Genomic DNA, 18,553 nt, shown 5'->3' on the forward strand with positions numbered 1-18,553 from the left:
TTAAATTATAAATATCTATTAAATTATATATTTCTAACTAATCAATATGATACTAAAATGGGAAAAGGAACATCATTAGCCTTGCAAACCACAAGTCAATGCTAGATGCCATATTTGTTCATGAAATGTACATATGTAGTAGTGGCAAGTGAATAGAGAATTGGTTGAGTGAATTAACCACATGCTTCAAAAATGATAACTAAGTAAAGATGACCAAACCACTTAAGTTGCAAAGCATCCATCAATAACAACTAAACACATGAATAGAACATAAAAGAATATGTTGAAACAAAAGACTCTAAGTATTTCTTAAAAGATCTTCAACTAGACTACCGTGTCTATTTAATTAGGGATTTAGACCAAGGTAGCACATGGAGAGACCAAATAATGAACCAAAGAATGTGTTTTAGGGACACAAAGCATGGAGTTAGGTGGAAGCCCCAGATAAGTCCCCATTTAAAATACCTCATTTTTTTTATCAACAAAAAGGAGAACAAGACAATATAGAGAGACATGAAAAGGTATTCCCAAATTAGTGTCTACAAGAGGGATGAGAAATAATAGAATCATGGACAGGTGATATTAGTGTATCTCAAAGTGAAGGGGATGCTAGACTAAGCCCATGGAGGAAAACGTACATGCATGATGAAATAAAGCCTCCATAGAAAATGTGACCTTGTCCTTATAGTAAAATGTTGTGAATGGATCATATATGTCTAGATGATATATCACATATATGTCTAGATGGCATATCACAATGTGTATAAACACATCAAACTCTATAAAATAAGCATGTCTAGTAATCAAGGATAACATATACAAAATTTAACTTTGAGATCAATCTCAAGTAGTTCACGATCTAACCCAACTAAATGTATGAAAATAGGTGCAAACAAGTCTATGATAAGATTGAATATAAGAAAATGTGTAAAAATGAACAAATGAAAATAAATACAAATTAAAAAACAAACAAAATTTAACACAAAAATATATCACTTATCACCACACGACTTTATTAAAACATTTTATCAAAATATATTTAAAACTATATAAAAAATTTACCATCCTTAAAAAACTCCCATTACTTTATTAAAAAACAAACTTGCAAATCAACCAATTCCAACCATACATCAAATCCAAAGATCTGATAGGAACACTCTTGAAAGCAAATAAAAGCATACATGGAACACTCTTAAAAGCAAATAAAAGCATACATGGAACACTAACTATATTTAGAGCAAAAGTTATTTGTGTCCATCTACCAAGCAAACTCAACCCCCATATATGGTATCAGATAACTAGTACTAATTTGATGTACTTCATGATATCTCTCGGTGTGGCAAAAGCCTTTTTAAACTTTCTTCTTCCATCCCTCCTTTGCCATGAAGTCAAACACGGAAGAGCTTGATTTCCACTGTGGGGATTGAAAATCACTGTATTGTTGCCACCAAATCATGAAGCTACTCTGATCCAAAAATACCTCTAGAGAAATACTCTTATCTGTGATCATACTCCCAACGTATTTCTCGAACTCAACACACACTTGCAGAGAGGCATTTATGTCTTGCTCTTGTTGGAGATTTACCAAGGCTTTACAAGCCTCTTCTAAATGAGCCCAAAAACATGAGTCCTGAGTTAAGGATGCGAAATTTGTGCGACCCCTTCTTCCTCTGTTACCACCAGTGCGAGTTTGCTCTTTTTCTTTCATCCATTTCTCCAGCACTATGTGACGATGCGGTCGGACCCCATCTGAAAGATAGCTCTTATGTCCCTTATCTGTATGGTAGTGGTATGCAATGTCCAAAGGCTCTACAAGTCTTCTATATGCAGTGCCGGCATTGATCCATTTATTTCTGGTTCGGAAGTCACTGGGCAATACATGCTTCTTTTCCTTGTCAACGATCTCATCCCAGAAGCTTTCCAACTTTTTTCTGTGCAAATTTACCTTAAAGTCTTTCTTTTCAACAAGTTGCTTGAAAGCATCATAATAGCCAATGTTGTTATTCTTACAACGCATTTTATACCATTCCAGCTCTGCCATGGAACTCTGGTTCGTGCTCAACTCCACATTGAGTTTCTCAATGTTCCTATCTTTCTCATTTTTCTCTTCTCCAGCTTTTCTGAGAGCAAACAGTGCATGATTGTCCTGCTTAAAAATCAAAAGTCGTCAATCTCACTGTCTAAACTAAGGAAACGCCATTAAGAAGAGAGAATACAGAGAACTCGAGCTAAAATCGAACTACTAATAAATGCAATTTAACAGATCTTGATAGGTGTTGGGGTGTAATAAAGCGACCAGAGGCTCAGACATAATTGGTTTGTTTTTACTCTCTGTATCACCGTATTGAGACGGTCAAGGATTGTCATGCGGTGGGTTCCCATTGTATCTCTGGTTTGGGGTTTGTAAACCCTTTATTCAGAAATGCAGTTCAACATAAGTTGGGAGGGTAGCCCATGTCTAGTTAATCGTATGTACAAGCTATTGTGGAAAAAACCCAGCATTTTGATTTTGAATTTGGTGATTCTTTGGGATTAAACACAATCCAAACTTATTTAGTGCTAATACTCAAAGCATGGGTTGGAGCCGGATAGAAGGCTACTAGACTCTAGTCAAGAAACCGGTATTTAGGTTGAAGGGTATACCAAATCGCTGAGGAATGACCTCTTATAATCTGAGATAAATATCAGTAGAAAAAACTTTGAGACTTAAGGGGAGGCAGACTTAAGGGGAGGTAGACTCTGCTCCTCCCTGTTCCTGTTACCTCATCTCCTCTCTCCAGCCTGGCTTAATCTAAATCTTACAAGGAAGGAAGCTAATAGTAAAATATTCATTTTTTTTTTTTAATATTTTATAGATTATTTGTCTATTTTATTTGACTAAAAAGTTGAATTGTGTGTTCATTTTGGCCAAAATCTCACTAACTAAACGAGTTTCCAAAGAACAGACTAAACTCTAACATGAGAAAACTAAATTTGGGGAAAAAACCAACAATTTTTGCATATTGTATTTATGATTTTCAGAGCACGAATCATGCAACTATGATACAGGCAAAAGTAAAAGAAAAATCAATGAGATTACCTGAGCTCCAACACCGATTGCTTCCAATTCTAAGGCTATTCCAATCTCGAAGGACGAGTTTGAGACAAAGTTTGCAAACTGTCTTGCATTTAGCAAGGCTCCATCGATATCTTCTAACATATGACCATAATCCGTGTGCTCTGAAATACAGATGCCTGCAATTTGATCGAATGGTATTCCATCTTGGCTTTGCATACTGAAATGCAGCAACTTAAGAACAGCTTCAGAGTCCTCAAAACAAGCCGCATCATGGGTTGAACAGAACATATAAGTACCGATGGGTACAAATGGGCTTCTAAGACCAGATTCTCCGGGGTAATTGTTTGCTATTGTAGATGTGCACTTCAGGACGCTATTAACAAGAGCCATGCAAGCTTCTGAAATAGAAAAATGTGATACAGCAGCACAGTCAATACCCATTTTGCTCCACCAGTGAGGTACAATTGCATCCAAAGGCTTGGCAGTTGATTCATATGGTGCAAGGTTCATCCTAGGAACAATATCATACTTGCACACAACATGACAAAATCTGCCCAACCAATCCTCGCACCCAAGTGCCTCCCGAATTATAGCATTTCCAAACAAAGGAGCACCGAATGTAATGCAAAAGGAATTGGAGTTTCTCAATCGCTTTTCTAGAAACCAGAGAGTGGCCAGGGCTGCCACTGCACCTCCAATGGAATGCCCAACAAATATAATGGCTTGTTCCTTTAAACCTTCCACCTGATGGAACAAACAAGAAGGGGAATTACACCCTACTTATAATAATCTTAGATCTCTATTAAATAAACTATAAAGTAAAATAGGCTTTTTTAATGGGCACTGAAAAATAGAGGAATATCTGATTGATCTGATTGACAATAATTGCTTTTTGTCCAAGGTTGTGTGACTGAGTGTTAAAGCTGGAGCTTCTCTGATGACGACATTGTTCACTGATCCTCATATCATTGTGGCTGCTACAAAGCAGGCCAATATTTCAAGGGATCTACCGTGACCCCTTGTTGACCAACCAGTTAAATATTGCTTGCTAATCCCTAAGGCATAAAAATATGGAGTACTGAAATTTCCGAATATTAGGGGCACAATATGTGGACAGTGGAGTTATTAGAGCATATTGATATTAAGGGCTGTTTTTACCATGGTTCGAACCTGCATGTTTCAGGTTATGATGCCTATCTTAACCACTTGACATATGCTCAGCAATAATAATTTTGACTCAAGTCACTTGCAGTTGTACTTAAAAAACGGTATGTATATTATTAAACAAGGAAATTGCTATATCTAAATAATAATAAGGGATGCTTAAAATAAAGTTTCAAACAAGTAAAATAAACCTTTTAAATATATATCCTCACTTCCTGTAGCCGATACACCATATATGTGACAGCCTTCAAATAGGGGCTTTCACAATACAAAAGAGTGTTTGATGTATTTTCATTCAATGATAATAAATAAATTTTCATTCAATAGATTCTTTTCTTCTTTTCAAACACATTTGATCTTCATATCTAGTTAGCCACATTTAACACTACTCTTTTAATAGGAGATTCTATTCTATGCTGTTCTCACCGTTTTAAACATTCTGTTAATAAAATTATGTTTAATTTAATTTTAATTTCATGATAAAACTTTGAAAATTAATACTAGAAATATTGTTTGAAGGAAAATTGATAGATAAGTAGGAGATATTTTCCACAACAAATCAAATTATGATATTGCTATAAGGATTCAACTGTATAGTTTCTGAGTCAAACTCATTGACCCATGTTTCATGAGAATTGGTTCACAAGAGCCCATCTCTCATGAGAATGTATGGTCAACTTAACATTTATTGCATCCAGATGATGCTCACTGAGGTGAAGCATTGGGCCTTCCTGGGAGGTCACCCATCCAAATACTACTCCAACTCAAGCACGCCTAACCACGGAGTTTCCTCCAAAGTTAAGCTCACTTAGTTTGCAACTTCATTTGCAAAACCTTCACCAAATTGATATATTCAATACAAAATAATTATCTTTATAACTTCAAAGAAATAACATGAATTCTTATAATCCCTAAATACTTCAATAAAAAAACATAAACTCTTATAATCATGAAATTAAGTATGACAGTGAACTGACAGTCAGTGACATTTTGAACACCTCTATGACTCAAACTCTAACTTTGAAAATTGAAACTAACACTACAAACACTAATGTCATGATAAAACTTTGAAAATTAACAACAGAATATAATAGTATAAATATTATTTTAAAAAATTATTATATTTTTTTGATAAAAGATATTAATATTTATAACTTCAAAGAAGTAACATAAACTCCTATAATCATGAATCTAGCTATGACAATGGATTGACACTCAACCACATTTTGAACCCTTCTAAGATTTTCTTCTCAAGACCCTCTTTTAGTCCATAACTCTGAACAAAAGTATTTATCTAATAAAAAATACTAATGCATTTATTCATAGAAAAACTTAAAGAACAGATATTAGTCTAATCAATCAGATATCTCATTAATAAATAACATCAACAAAGAAAAGTGCATCAGATTAAAACTGCAAGTGTGTAGTGATCGAATTATTTGAGGATTAGAGCTCGATTTTTGAATGCAAGAGCAGGGATCCTACATCACAAAGCAACCTTATAGTATGGATTATAAGTTTTATTTACCTTGGCCTTGAAATCTTGATTTTCCAGAAATTGCCGGAATCGGTTGAGAGCTCCCTTGTGAACAAGAGCTGGATTATCATCATCACCCTTTAGGCCAGCAGAGAAAATCTTGTCATTCTGGATATTACACTCTCCATATTTGCTATCTGTGACAATGAAATCTTCGTTATGAAACGAAGGGAAGATGACATATGCTACATCTTCATCTTTTACCAGAAGAAAACTGTCTCCTTTATTGTTGGAAATACTGCATATCCCCTCCCAGGCCTTGGTCAGGATCCCACAGGTAGCAATCAAACTTCCAAGCTCCTGGCCAACACTGAACCTGTAGCAACAAATCTACAAATTAGCACCACATGGGCATTACAAAATCCAAGGCTCACTTAGTCAAAAGAACCCCTTAATGATTATCTGATTAAACTGGCTTGGAATTTTCTAAAGAAAATTGATTCAGATTTCTATTGTCTTTTGACCACACAATACAGAAACTGTTTCAGATTTATATCGTCTTTTGACCTCACAATACACATTCTGATAGATTTTTATAAAACTTATCTCTTACTTCCACTAATCTAGTCTTAAGTCTACGTTCCCATACGATCAATTAGCAACATGAAAAATTTTAAGGCAGTCATTTTCAGAGTCTAGTGTTTAGATAAAACAGGGCAGAAAAACAGAGTATCGTTTGCAGCAATAAACAGACGGAAGAAACACCAGAACAATTAGAGGCATCTAAAGTTAGCCACATCCACAAGAAAAGCAGGTGCGTATTATTCCTTTATGTTAACTGCAGAAAAACATGTAGTTTCATCATCAATAAAATGTTCCTTCTCATGTCAGTGGATAGAAAATGTGTTAAAAGATGATGAAGGGATAGTGGGAAGGAGACTAGAAAAACATGGGAATGAGATTCTTAATGGTCACCTTTCACAATCAAGATTTATCAGTATTTTTTTCATCAATGTTTCGAATCATATTATGTAATCTATCATGAAGATGAGCAAGCAAAAGGAGAAATTAATAGATCATAAGAATATTTTTATCAAAAGGGGTAAAAATTTATTAAACAGATTTACAAAGCAGTAATGGTCAACAGTCTAACAAAGGACAACTAATTACATATTTCTATCCTCCACAACTAATTTCTCCAACATATGATATAAATCTTAAGGCAAATGCCCTGTGTCCATAACATTCCAACCGTGTATACCCATTTGACCAGACAATCCACTACTCTATTCCACTCCCTTTGAAAAAAAGTAACAGAATCTAAAGACATACTCAAACTTAAAATCTGTCTAATAACCACAGCTAAATACCAAGTAGATCATCCAGTGACTGCTCATTCAACATATTCACCACCACTTATGAAGCAGATTCACAAATAACCCTTTTCTAAATAAAATCACTCTTCTAGCTCTCTACCATTCTGATAATAGATAAGGGAATGTGACCCCAAATATTGATACTAAACAAATCTTACACAATTGAATCTAAAAACTACTCATGATCAATCTAAAAAACTTAGAACTCAAAAAAAAAAAATTATCTTCAAACTTATGACCCAAATGAGAACTTACGATGGAGGGTTTATAAAATCCAAATCCATGGCTTGTCACCTGCTACTTACTTGGCATTTGAGTTCTTCAGGGAGGTGACTTTATAATCTTCTTCTTCTCTTTTTTTTCCTCTCTTATTTTAATGAAAATTAAAATTAATATTCAGGAAGCAGCAGAGCAACATCCAAGAAACGCATGGGAAGAAAAGTCTCCGAGACAAGTCATCTCAAATTTTCTGCCGATATTCTTGTGAAAGAGGAAAAACAGAGAAAGTCCTCCTGGGAAGCTCTTTGGAAAATGCTGCTCGGTGTTGGGCCACACCATATGGTTTGCTATCTAATCAACAAATTGTAAACTATTTGGGGTGCTTCTGTTCTGGTAATGCAGAATCTGATTGCAGTTATTAATACATTAAATTCGCATCTTTTGGTTGCAAAGCGTTTTCTTAATCATATAAATGATTGTGTTAATCACTACCAAACATCCGAGATTAAACAATAGATCAAATTACACCAGTTATTTACAATGGGAACAGGTCCATTAACAGTGATTTTCTTCCCGCCTTTAAAAATACTTCCTTTGGAATGTATATGCAAGGACATTGGCATGATGTTTCCTGGCAACGAAGCCATGTATACTTCCATCGAAAGTGCTGTATTTTCGTCCACTTCTCACCGTCCAAGACTGTCATGAGGTGACTAAAGCTTGTGTGGTTTTTTTTATTGTTTGTTTTTTATGGAAGATTTTTTATCTACAAAGTTGTTTTTAGCTATGAAGCAGGAGTCTTAGGCTAAAACTTTTACAACAAAGAGTCAAAGAACAAGAGATATCTATTTCATCAAATTCGCCCACGCATGATCCCCACCTCATCCCTTATGATGTTCGAGTCTTGCACTCAAAAAGACTTGGTCCTAAAAGACCAGTTTCATTTAAGATAATAAAACTTATTGAAAAATTGTATTTTAATTTTAATTTATTTGAAATAAATTGTTTATAATATTAATATTAATAATTATATCTAGAAGGTTTATGGGTTATAGTTTTTTATTATAGATTACAATAGAGTTTTGTTAGCACAAAGAGAATTACAAAGCAATAAGGGTCAGATGCCCTACAAAGAAGAGAACATTAAACAACTCTATCTACATTAATGACATGCTCCAACATGCGAGACAATTCCAAAATTAATTGTCCCTTATCCACAATATTCCACGAGTCCCTTCAATCAAAAACCCATTTGGTCGGGCAATCTCCAGACTCCATTCCGCTCCCTAGGAATGTGAGTAAAAGTAATAGATTTTTTCAGAACAACACAGCCATAAAATATATCTAATAACCAAGGCTAAGTGCCACTTGACATCATCAAATCGCTACTCATTTAGCAAAGTCACCACCACTTATGAATCAAATTCACAATTAACACTTTTCTAGCTAAGAACACAACCTCTCTCCATGGCGTACAAAATGGTAAGGGCCTCTATGTAATTTTTGTATAAAAACCTTTATAAATTGAAAAGATAAATTGGACAAGACTAGAACTATCACGCCCTGCACCACCAATACCAGCATGACCAAGGTTTCCCCTAGAAGAGCCATCAAATATTTATCTTCAAAACCCCATGAGGAGGAGGGTGCCATCAACCTAACCGATTAATCTTCCACAAAGATTGCTTGCCTCTATTCGTCTGAGCTTGCCTACAACCCGCTCCAAAATAAGGATCAACTCTCTGAACTGAAAAATTGAGTCGATTGTAAATATCAACATCTATAGGGTCCACATCGCTAGCAAGATCACACTTTACCAAGGCAGTCTCATGAAGAGTGTGAATAATTCTTCGCCACAAATGTTGAGCAACCATTGTAATGACACTTTTCTCCAAGACTTTATTAACTATTTACAACGGAATTAATAGATTAAATGTTAATGTAAAGTTCATTAATTAAAGGTAATTATCATTAAATTATATGTAAATGATAATAATGACAAAGTAAATTAATAGCACAATAAATGGAATAACAAAACCACTTAATTCAACCACATTATTGGCAAATCATATATACAACATTTTCAATATCTTATAGCATCAAGGTTTTCCAATACTTATCTTAATCTTGAGCACTTGGAATAGTCATTCTCACTCCAAGAAGATTCTAGTGGCCTTGGGTCCATTATGGCTATGGCACCCCACAAAGGAAAACCGGTTCTTACACAAAACCAACCATATTATCTACAATTCAAAGGAATAGTCATAGGTCTGGGCTCTTTTACGACAAGTAAGCACTCCAAGAGGACAGGTTCTTGCACAGAATCTTGCATGCCTTCATGACATGAAATAAACACAGCCTGGCCAGGACACTCCCGAGTGTACATCGTACCCCGAGCTGGACACACGTTGTGTGCCCCTTCTCCAATGCCCATGCCAACCAATGACCTTAACCTTCATTCTTTTGTGCCCTCTAAATTCCTATATTTCCTCCCATGCCCATAGCCCACCAAGCCACCTTCTTCTTTTTCCTTTGAGTGATATCCATGCCCCCTCCCAAGTCTCACATAAATGACTTATATAACCTTTTCAGGGGTAGTTTCCAAACCATCACACCCTTTCCAAAAGGTCACCTTTAGTTGTCCTTTAATAATTATAATTATTCCTCTCTCTTAAGAGAGTTTGTCTTAAACATTATTTATTAATATTTATTTAAACCAAAGGATTATAATATCCTTTATTTTTATCTCTTTTTAATTCTAAAAGGGTTATTACTTTATCTTCTCTTGGAGAAATAGTCACATAACAACCATTCTATCATCTTGAAAGATATGTCGATTTCTATCCAACCATATATGTCAAATAATGAAAGTGGATCCAAGAACCCAAGCAACTTGAAGAAAGGATAATATTTTTTTTTATCAATAAAGGGCTATAGCCAACAAATAAGTATATTAATAATAAACAGAGGATACATCAGAAGGAAATAGTTCAAAGTTTGCAAGATGAAACCAAAAAATATTTAAAAATGCCTAGAAAAAGAGCTAGGTCAAACCTAAAATTCAAGAGTTGAAGAGCTAAAAGATCTAGATGATCTATCAGTTCTCACTATCAAAATAAGCATAGAAAAAGTGAGATAGTTGCTAAAAAATATTAGGCATTCGAGGATGGAGAACCTGGGATGGAAGCAAAATCAGACGACGGCCATATTAGAATAGTTGGAATGTGTCTACCCCATTCAAGATGCTTTGGCTTTGGAAAGAACTCAACCTCATGATCTGGTTCAACACCATTGTTGGCCCAAATTTGTCGGAGCTCATCAACCCAATCTTTCATTTTCTCCTCTGAAGCAAACTGAGAAAATTTGAAAAACTCAAAGAAATTTTCTATCCAATCATCTCTGTCTACTTAACGTTCTTCTCCACAGTGAACTTATTCTATTTGAAGGCCCTCGTGTCCTCAATGTATAAAATTGGGAATCTAGGCAGTTTCTTCCCATTCCTAAAAGTAACTCTGAAATCTATCGGCAAAGGGATTGTTAAATAATCATCTACATTCTAGTCGACTTGGTCTAGGACCCCCAAAAGGATGGGTTTGAATACCATCCTACAAAGGAACTCAACGTTGTGCTTTGGAAGGCCGAAGTGAAGCAGGGTTGCAAGAAAAATTGTTGGAATTTTAGTTTTCACTTTGTATTTATGGTTAGTCTGCAAGAAGAGATCACCCAAATGAGTTTCACCACCCTAGATATGACGAAATGATAATGCAGGAGGACCTCTTTCATTCTTTTCTCACTGATTTTCCCAATAAAAGACATTTTATTTTTAGATGATATTAGACAAATGGGATAATCCATTGGCAACCGCTTGAACTAGACCTGCAAACAATTAAAAAATAGAGGAGAGAGTCAGCCACAAAAAGGAAGTGAAAGAGGAAAACATATCAATGCAAGGAAAGAAATGAAGCTTGCTGAGGACGGTAGATACAAAATACCGAGAGAAAGGACTCCCTTTACTTCATCAATCAAATCTCATAATTGCTAATTCTTGAATATAGAGCCCCGCCAGCTTTGTCAGATAGAAAAACTTATCTATTTAGCCTACCAATGTCAACATCCTCCAAAATCCTTGGCTAAAGAGGTGAAGAACTTCACTAAACAAAATGGACTATTATAGCGGAAAGAATAGTAAGCAAAAAAATGCCCCAAGACGAGACAGATAAGAGGGCCGATGAATAGGATTGCAAGCCAAGAAAAAGTCGGCGGAACAGGAGAAATCCACCCACCGCAAAATTAATGCATTTTCCTTATAAATTATATAATATGAGTTTCTAACCGACATATGCCATTAAATGCTCAATGAAGGCAAAGAAGCCTGACTTATTTCAAAAAACTTTAATGGGAAGAAGCCTTAACCCAAGCAAAGTTTAAAGCTGACCGGATGCAAAGCCAATGGGGAGAAAGAAAAAAGGCCTATTAGATTTAATTCATACCAAGAGAGTTTCTTCAAAATTCTTCTCCTTGCCATCCTTATTCACCATTTCCTTCAGTATGATTTATATATTTATCAAAATGTCCATTTGCTCCTCTATTTGCCAAAGCATCCACCAAAGTATTAGCTTCTCTGTAGACATGATTAATGGTGAATGCTTCAAAGGCCTTGAGAATCTCAATAGCTCTGCTTACTAATGCATCGAGTCTCCAATATGGGGTTGAACCAGATCTTAAGGCATTAATTATAATTGTTGAATCTCCTATCTGAATCTTTTTGAAGTCCAATTCTCTGCATAAGGAAAGACCATCTATAATTGCTTGGATCTCTACCAAATTATTAGTGTCAATTGGTAATGATTTGGATAATTTAGCTAATATTATCCCATCTGTGGAATCAACAATGCAACCAACCCCAAAAACACCTGGATTACCTCTAGAAGCACCATCAAAATTAAGTTTAACCCAACAATAATGTAGTCTTTAAGATAAACTCCCCAACTATTTTCTAAAATGCCTTTAAGGAGAGAGGTGCCCAATAATAAAATAAGGGTAGGGTATCCACCCCAAGAGTCCGACCATAATTTCACTTTACTTCTTTGACATTCCAAGATAGCTTTTTCGAATTCAGGTCCCTGTAGCTTAGTATAAAGTTCCACACTTTGGATCCTTTAGGGGGGTTAATAGTTTGAAAGATTCCTTCTAGGCTCATATCTTCTAAGTATTTACCTTCCATAATCCTCACCCATTTCCTACTAGGATCAGTATATATCTTCCAAAATAGTTTAGCTCCAAGGGCTTTATTCTGCCAGAGTTGATTCCTAAAACCTACTCCTCCATGATTTTTGGGTCTGCAAATTGTATTCCATGATATCATAGCCATTTTCCTTTTTTAAGTCGCCCCTTGCCAAAAGAAAGATCTCATTTTCTTGATAAGGTTGTCATTAGAACCAATTGACAATGATAAGCATGACATTGAATGTATTGGAATTGCTAAAAGGACTATTTTCAACATAATGATTATGCCTACCCAAGAGAGCCATTTGGATTTCCATGAGTCCATTTTCTTATCCATCTTTTGACCCAACAGGTCCCAGACTTTTATGGATCTTATACCTTTGTTAGTGAACAGATTTGTCCTTCGAAGATAACTATACAAATAAACTCAAAATGCCTAGAATGAAGGACAAAAAGTAATAACAGTTGGATAGATTATCATTGAAGTGATAATCTTCCTTTGAATTGAGAGGTACAACTCCCTCTTAGAAGATTTACAAGGAATTAAATTGTTGATATGATTTTAACCAGAAAGCAATAAAGGAAAATAGCATTCATCCATAGCCATGAAAATGAATGCCAAAGACTTACAAAACAGATATAAATGAAGACCATTAAATCAAAGTTTAATTTTCTGCACTTATGGATAGCATTTGGACTAAAAACTAACAGAGAAAGTCATTGCTCCAATATGGCTTACTTTCAAGCACATAGACTTGTAATAAATCAACATACACAATTGATTATAATAGAAAAAACATTAATAAACAACTGCAAAGGCTCAAAGTCCAGCTACAGTCATGAGAAGAATATCAGCAACACAAAGATTGAAGATATCATCTGCATTCTATTCATGTCTGAAAATCAACTCAAAGATTGATATTTTCTGTACAAAGCATTGCTTAGAAAAGCTTCAACTCCTCCCTTACAAATAAAAATCTACTCTCCCTCCCCCATAGGCTGCTGGAAGAAAAGAAAAAGAAGAAGAACCCTGCCTCCCTCAATTCTTTCACAATAAATGGCTAAATGAGATCATTATTCAGTTTTATAACTAAATCTTGAAAAACCTTTTCACTTATTCTTTTTACTTTCCCCATTACTCTTATTTATAACATCAAATACTTATAAACATTAGAAATATAATTCTCTAAAGTTTATAATAATATTTGGACAGGTGGCACTTGAATATTTTAACTCAAAATAAAAATATTCATTATGCTAGGTGGACTGAAAATATTTGTGACAGTCAAAATCTGTCTCAGTATGGGGCCCATAACTTTGTTTTGCGCCGTTAGATCATTTTCAATTTTGGATATGTTGGTCGTAACCTAGTTGTCTCCATTCTGATTGGAGAGATTTCAAAAATAATGCCTGAGTAAAACGATATGTGCTACTGTGTGCGGGTCTATATGACTGTCATAAAATTAGACCTACAGAGCTTGAACCTTGAACTTCATCGAACAATTTGAACATCACTGAACTGTTTGAACTAGGTTCAAATGGTTCACAGTTTGGAGAAAGAGTATATGAAATATAACTTGTGACCATGAAATAAAGCTGCTGCAAAACACTTAAGTGAATGTTAGCCCGAAAATGTCTTAGACACAACTTAGAACCTGCGATACCTAAATGAACACTATGAACTCTGTTCAAGATGGTTCAAGGGGTTCATGAGGTTCATGAGGTTCAACAAACCATTGAAACTTAACGCTAAGGACTTAGAAATGATTTACAAGCGGATTAGGGATTGAACCAACAAATTTTTAGCAAGACAAGGACTCAACTAAAAATTTTACAAGGTGACTCACTCTTGTTATAAGGTATGAATAACAAGGTAACAACCTTTATCTATAGGTAAACCAAGATAAATGCATGGAAATATCCCTTTTTTGAAATTAAGATGGGCAAGGATCTGAAGTTCCATTTCATTTTTTGCATTGAAGAAAAATATTTTTGATTTCTCTTTATTGATCACCTAACCCGATGCAGAGGCATAGGCCTCCAAAATTATCTTAAAATTGATTGCTTCTCTCTTCATTGCTTTACCAAACAACATTGTATCATCTGTAAATTGTTGATGTGTGACTGCCTCTACTGCATTTGTAATCCTAATTCCTAAAATGCTTCTTGCTAGTTGAGCTTTTTGAAAATCCCTTCCCAATGATTCAACCAAGATGATGAAAAGGAAGGGGGATATTGGATCTCCTTGTCTTAGCCCTCTAGAAGACTCAGAGAAACCATATGAAGATCCATTAACTAGGATTGAAAATCTAGGAGTTGAAATACAATAGAAGATAAGGTTTATCTAGCTTTTTGAGAAGCCAAAGGCTTCCAAACACTTGCATAAGAATCTCCAATCCACTTTGTTGTAAGCCTTGCTAATGTCCAATTTTATCAACATACTAGGATGATTGTTCACTTGTAGGGAGTAAATGGCTTCCTAAGCTATAATCACTCCATCCAAAATGGATCTCCCTGGGACAAACCCAATTTGTTCTTCTGAAATGATATTAGGAAGAACCTCCTTTAATCTATTTGCTAAAAAAAAATTAAAGATCTTATAAAGGGTGTTGCATAAGTAAATAGGTCTGAAATCTCCAAATTTAGAGGCGTTCTCTTTTTTTGGTATTAAAGTTGTAAAAGTGTTATTGATTTCCTTCAAAAATCGACCAGAATTTATCAGTGCTTCTAAAGCATTTGTAAACTCCTAGCCAATAATTGGCCAACATCTTTGAAAAAAACATGTGGGAAAACCATTTGGCCCTGGAGATTTATCTGGGTGAATCTGTTTAAGAGCTTTCTCTGCTTACTGAAAAAGATATCCTTTTGTTGAGCATAGAGTTTTCTTCATCTGATAAAATCTTTGGGATGTTTCTCAAAAAATCCTATTGAGGACCTAATTTTGAACCCTCCCAATTATTTAAAATATCTTCAAAACAAGTTGCTGATTTGTTTGGGATTTCCACCAGGTCTTCAATACCAGCTCCTTGATCATCCTCAATCCTCACCATTTTGTTAATTTCCCTTCTTTGTTTAGTGTTGTTATGAAACAAATTTGAATTTCTATCCCCTTTTTTAAGCCATGTATCTCTTGATTTTTGCCTCCAATAAATCTCTTCTTTTGCTAGGATTTCTTCAAATCCCTGTAATAACTCTTTCTCCTTGTGAAATCTAGTTTGATCCATCCCATACATTAAAACTTTTGAATTGAGGAGCTCCATTTCTTTTTCTACTCTAAGTTTTTCTTGAAAAATATTTAAGAAGTTTTCTTTATTCCAAAGGAGAAGTTTTTGCTTGATCCTTTTCAATTTTGAGTTAAAACAAAACAGTTTTGAACCATCAAATTTTTCTTCATTCCATGATTTCTCGATTAGTGAATCAAAAGTCTGGTCCCTCATACACATTTTCTCAAATTTGAAAGGGCAATTAATTGGTTTCCTATCCCCTACAATCAAGAGCTAAATTGGGTAATGATCTAAGCCTAAGACACATAATATCTCTGATTTCATTGTGAAAGAAACTTTAGAAAAGTCTCCTTTAAAGAAGAATTTGTCCAATTTATCTGCTATGTAACTAAAATCTTATCTCCTATTATTCCAAGTGAAAACTCCATTCGATAGTTCAATATCCAAAAGATTATTTCTGCTAACCCAATCTCTAAGGTCTTTTTGAGATTGGGATTCCCTTTGAATACCTCCAAACTTTTCTAAAAGATAAAGAATTGTGTTGAAATCTCTGCCAATCACCATATCCTGATGAGGGCAATTTTTCATAATCCTTTCTATTTCCTCCCATAAGCCTAATTTCAAATTATTTTGGATGGGTCCATAAATATTGATGATGTTGATACTAATGTTCTCTTGAAAGTTGTCAATGTTTCCATGAATCCATTTTTTGTCCAAGGAGAGAAGTTGAAAAGAAATTATCCCAAGATTTCACAAAAGAGTCATCCCTCCTCTGCACCTATAGCCTCCACTGAAGCCTCCTCCCAATAGTCCAACTTTTTCATGAAAGAGGAAATCTGATCTTTGTCTAATTTGGTCTCCTACAATAAAACCACCTCTGGCATGATCCTTTTAATACTACTCCTAACTAATCTTTGTTCTAAGGGAGCATTAAGTCCCCTAACATTCCAAGAGATTATCTTCATTATTAGGGGAAAAGGGAAGACCCTTTATCTTTGCTGCAAATATCTAAAATTGTTAATTAATTCCAAGCTTCCCCATCCAAATGTCTGAGTGTTTCTAAAGCTTTCCTACCCCTTCTCTCATGTGGTGACTGACCACACTCAGGTTTGAGTTTAGAAGAATGTTGTTACACGATGCCAAAAGATTCCAAGGCTTCTTTCCCATTGAGGATTATCCCTTCCTCTAAGTTTGTTGGGGAGAAATATGTCTCATTCTCAATTGTCTCATTCATATTCAAAATTCTCTTAATAAGATCTTGTTTCTGAAGCCATGATTCCTCATATTCTCTTTTTTGTGGAGAAGATATACCTAAGAAATCATAAACTACTACTGATTCTCCAGTCAAAAGAGAGGAGGGGGTAGAGTTTTCCTTATCTGAGTCCAATCCTGACGGGGGGCTCAAAAGGGGAAGAAGGTCCTCTTGAGACTCAAGGGTATCTGAGAAGTCCTTAGAAGGGTTTTCCAATAGCATTGAAGTGCTAGAATGCTTAAAGGAGTGATGTAGTCAAGGTAGGGAGCTCCAATGGAGGATAGCCCTGCCTTGCAACCTAAAGCATAAACACCATGAATGATAGAGGAACTGGTTGACACAACACAAGATATAACCAGTGAAAATAGAAAAAAGAGCAATCCTTATTATAATTTATTGAATTGCATATGCCCTCAGGCTTTATAGATGCTAGGGTGCAGCCCAAGATAACAAAATGATTCAAACAATTTAATTTCTTGATTTGGTAGGTCATTTGCTCTCAACTCTATCTTCTTCTTTGTCGGTTGATCCAGACCTCAGTCTGTCAGAACAAAACACCTTAGCGCCTCTGGAATCTACATCTTTCCTAAATTTTATCTTTTGTAGATCTTCCCCCTTAAATCAATCTCTTTACTCCCTCTTTATACCATCCACGATCCTCAACAACATAATCAAGCTAGCCAAAATGTATTGGTTTATGATGAAACATGTAAACACAAACACCAGAACAATACCAGAATCAATATCTCACTTGAATCAAATCCAAATGCCATGAAATTCGAATATGTTTAAGTCAAGGATCTCTAGATGCTAAATCCAGATCTGCAGCTCTAAATTCTCAAATATGAAGAAATGCAACAATCTCCAAGGTCACCTCCTTAGTAACCAGCAACTCCACAGTCAACTGCTCCAACCGGAAGAATTTCCTAGATGCCCATGCATCAGAATCTTGTCGTTATTTGAACATGCCCATCACTTCGATCTTCAACACACCACAATCAATGCTATATCTGAAATTGGTTCGACGATATGTTCACAGGTACTTACAACTGCCTCAGCTTCGGTGGTCTGACTACAAATTCTAATTGCCTCTCCTTAGCGATCTATTGGACACCCTTGCAGCCTGCCTCAATCAGCGATATGTTCAAGACAACCTACCAACTGCCTCAAGTTCTTGCTTCTAGGTTCAACAATCTACTTGCAAGCCTTGTACTGCCTCAATGCTCGACAATTTGAACAAGTCTTCAAGTTGCCTCAAGCTCTCTCCTTCCAACCGGTTCACTACCCGCTCTGATACCATCTAATGTAGTCAAGGTAGGGAGGTCCAATGAAGGACATCCCCGCCTTGCAGCCTAAAGCATAAACACCATGAATGATAGAGGAACCGGTTGACACAACACAAGATATAACCAGTGAAAATAGAAAAAGAGCAATCCTTATAATAATTTAATGAATTACATATGCCCTTAGGCTTTATAGATGCTAGGTCGCAGTCCAGGATAACAAAATTATTCAAACAACTTAATTTCCTGATCTGGTAGGTCTTCTTCTCTCAAC

At 35.4% G+C, this 18,553-nt stretch overlaps 1 protein-coding gene across 4 annotated transcripts in view; it reads right to left on the reverse strand.

Annotated features, from left to right (window-relative positions):
• Positions 1-1,082: 1,082 nt before the first annotated feature.
• LOC131075175 (lipase-like PAD4) overlaps positions 1,083-18,553 on the reverse strand; it is a 95,970-nt gene continuing 78,499 nt past the window's right edge. The window contains exons 1-4 of one of the 4 annotated variants that reach the window (XM_058012006.2): positions 7,331-7,822; positions 5,751-6,069; positions 3,080-3,802; positions 1,083-2,149 (exon numbers count right to left, since the gene is read on the reverse strand). In XM_058012006.2, coding sequence (XP_057867989.1) covers positions 1,352-2,149; positions 3,080-3,802; positions 5,751-6,069; positions 7,331-7,359 — 1,869 coding nt within the window. In that variant the 5' untranslated portion in view covers positions 7,360-7,822 and the 3' untranslated portion in view covers positions 1,083-1,351. Of the gene's footprint in view, positions 2,150-3,079; positions 3,803-5,750; positions 6,076-7,330; positions 7,823-18,553 lie in introns of those variants that run through there. The other 3 variants (XM_058012004.2, XM_058012003.2, XM_058012005.2) reach the window with 3 other exon arrangements.

The sequence above is a fragment of the Cryptomeria japonica genome, chromosome 5, assembly GCF_030272615.1.
Source record: "Cryptomeria japonica chromosome 5, Sugi_1.0, whole genome shotgun sequence".
NCBI classification, from domain to species: domain Eukaryota; kingdom Viridiplantae; phylum Streptophyta; class Pinopsida; order Cupressales; family Cupressaceae; genus Cryptomeria; species Cryptomeria japonica.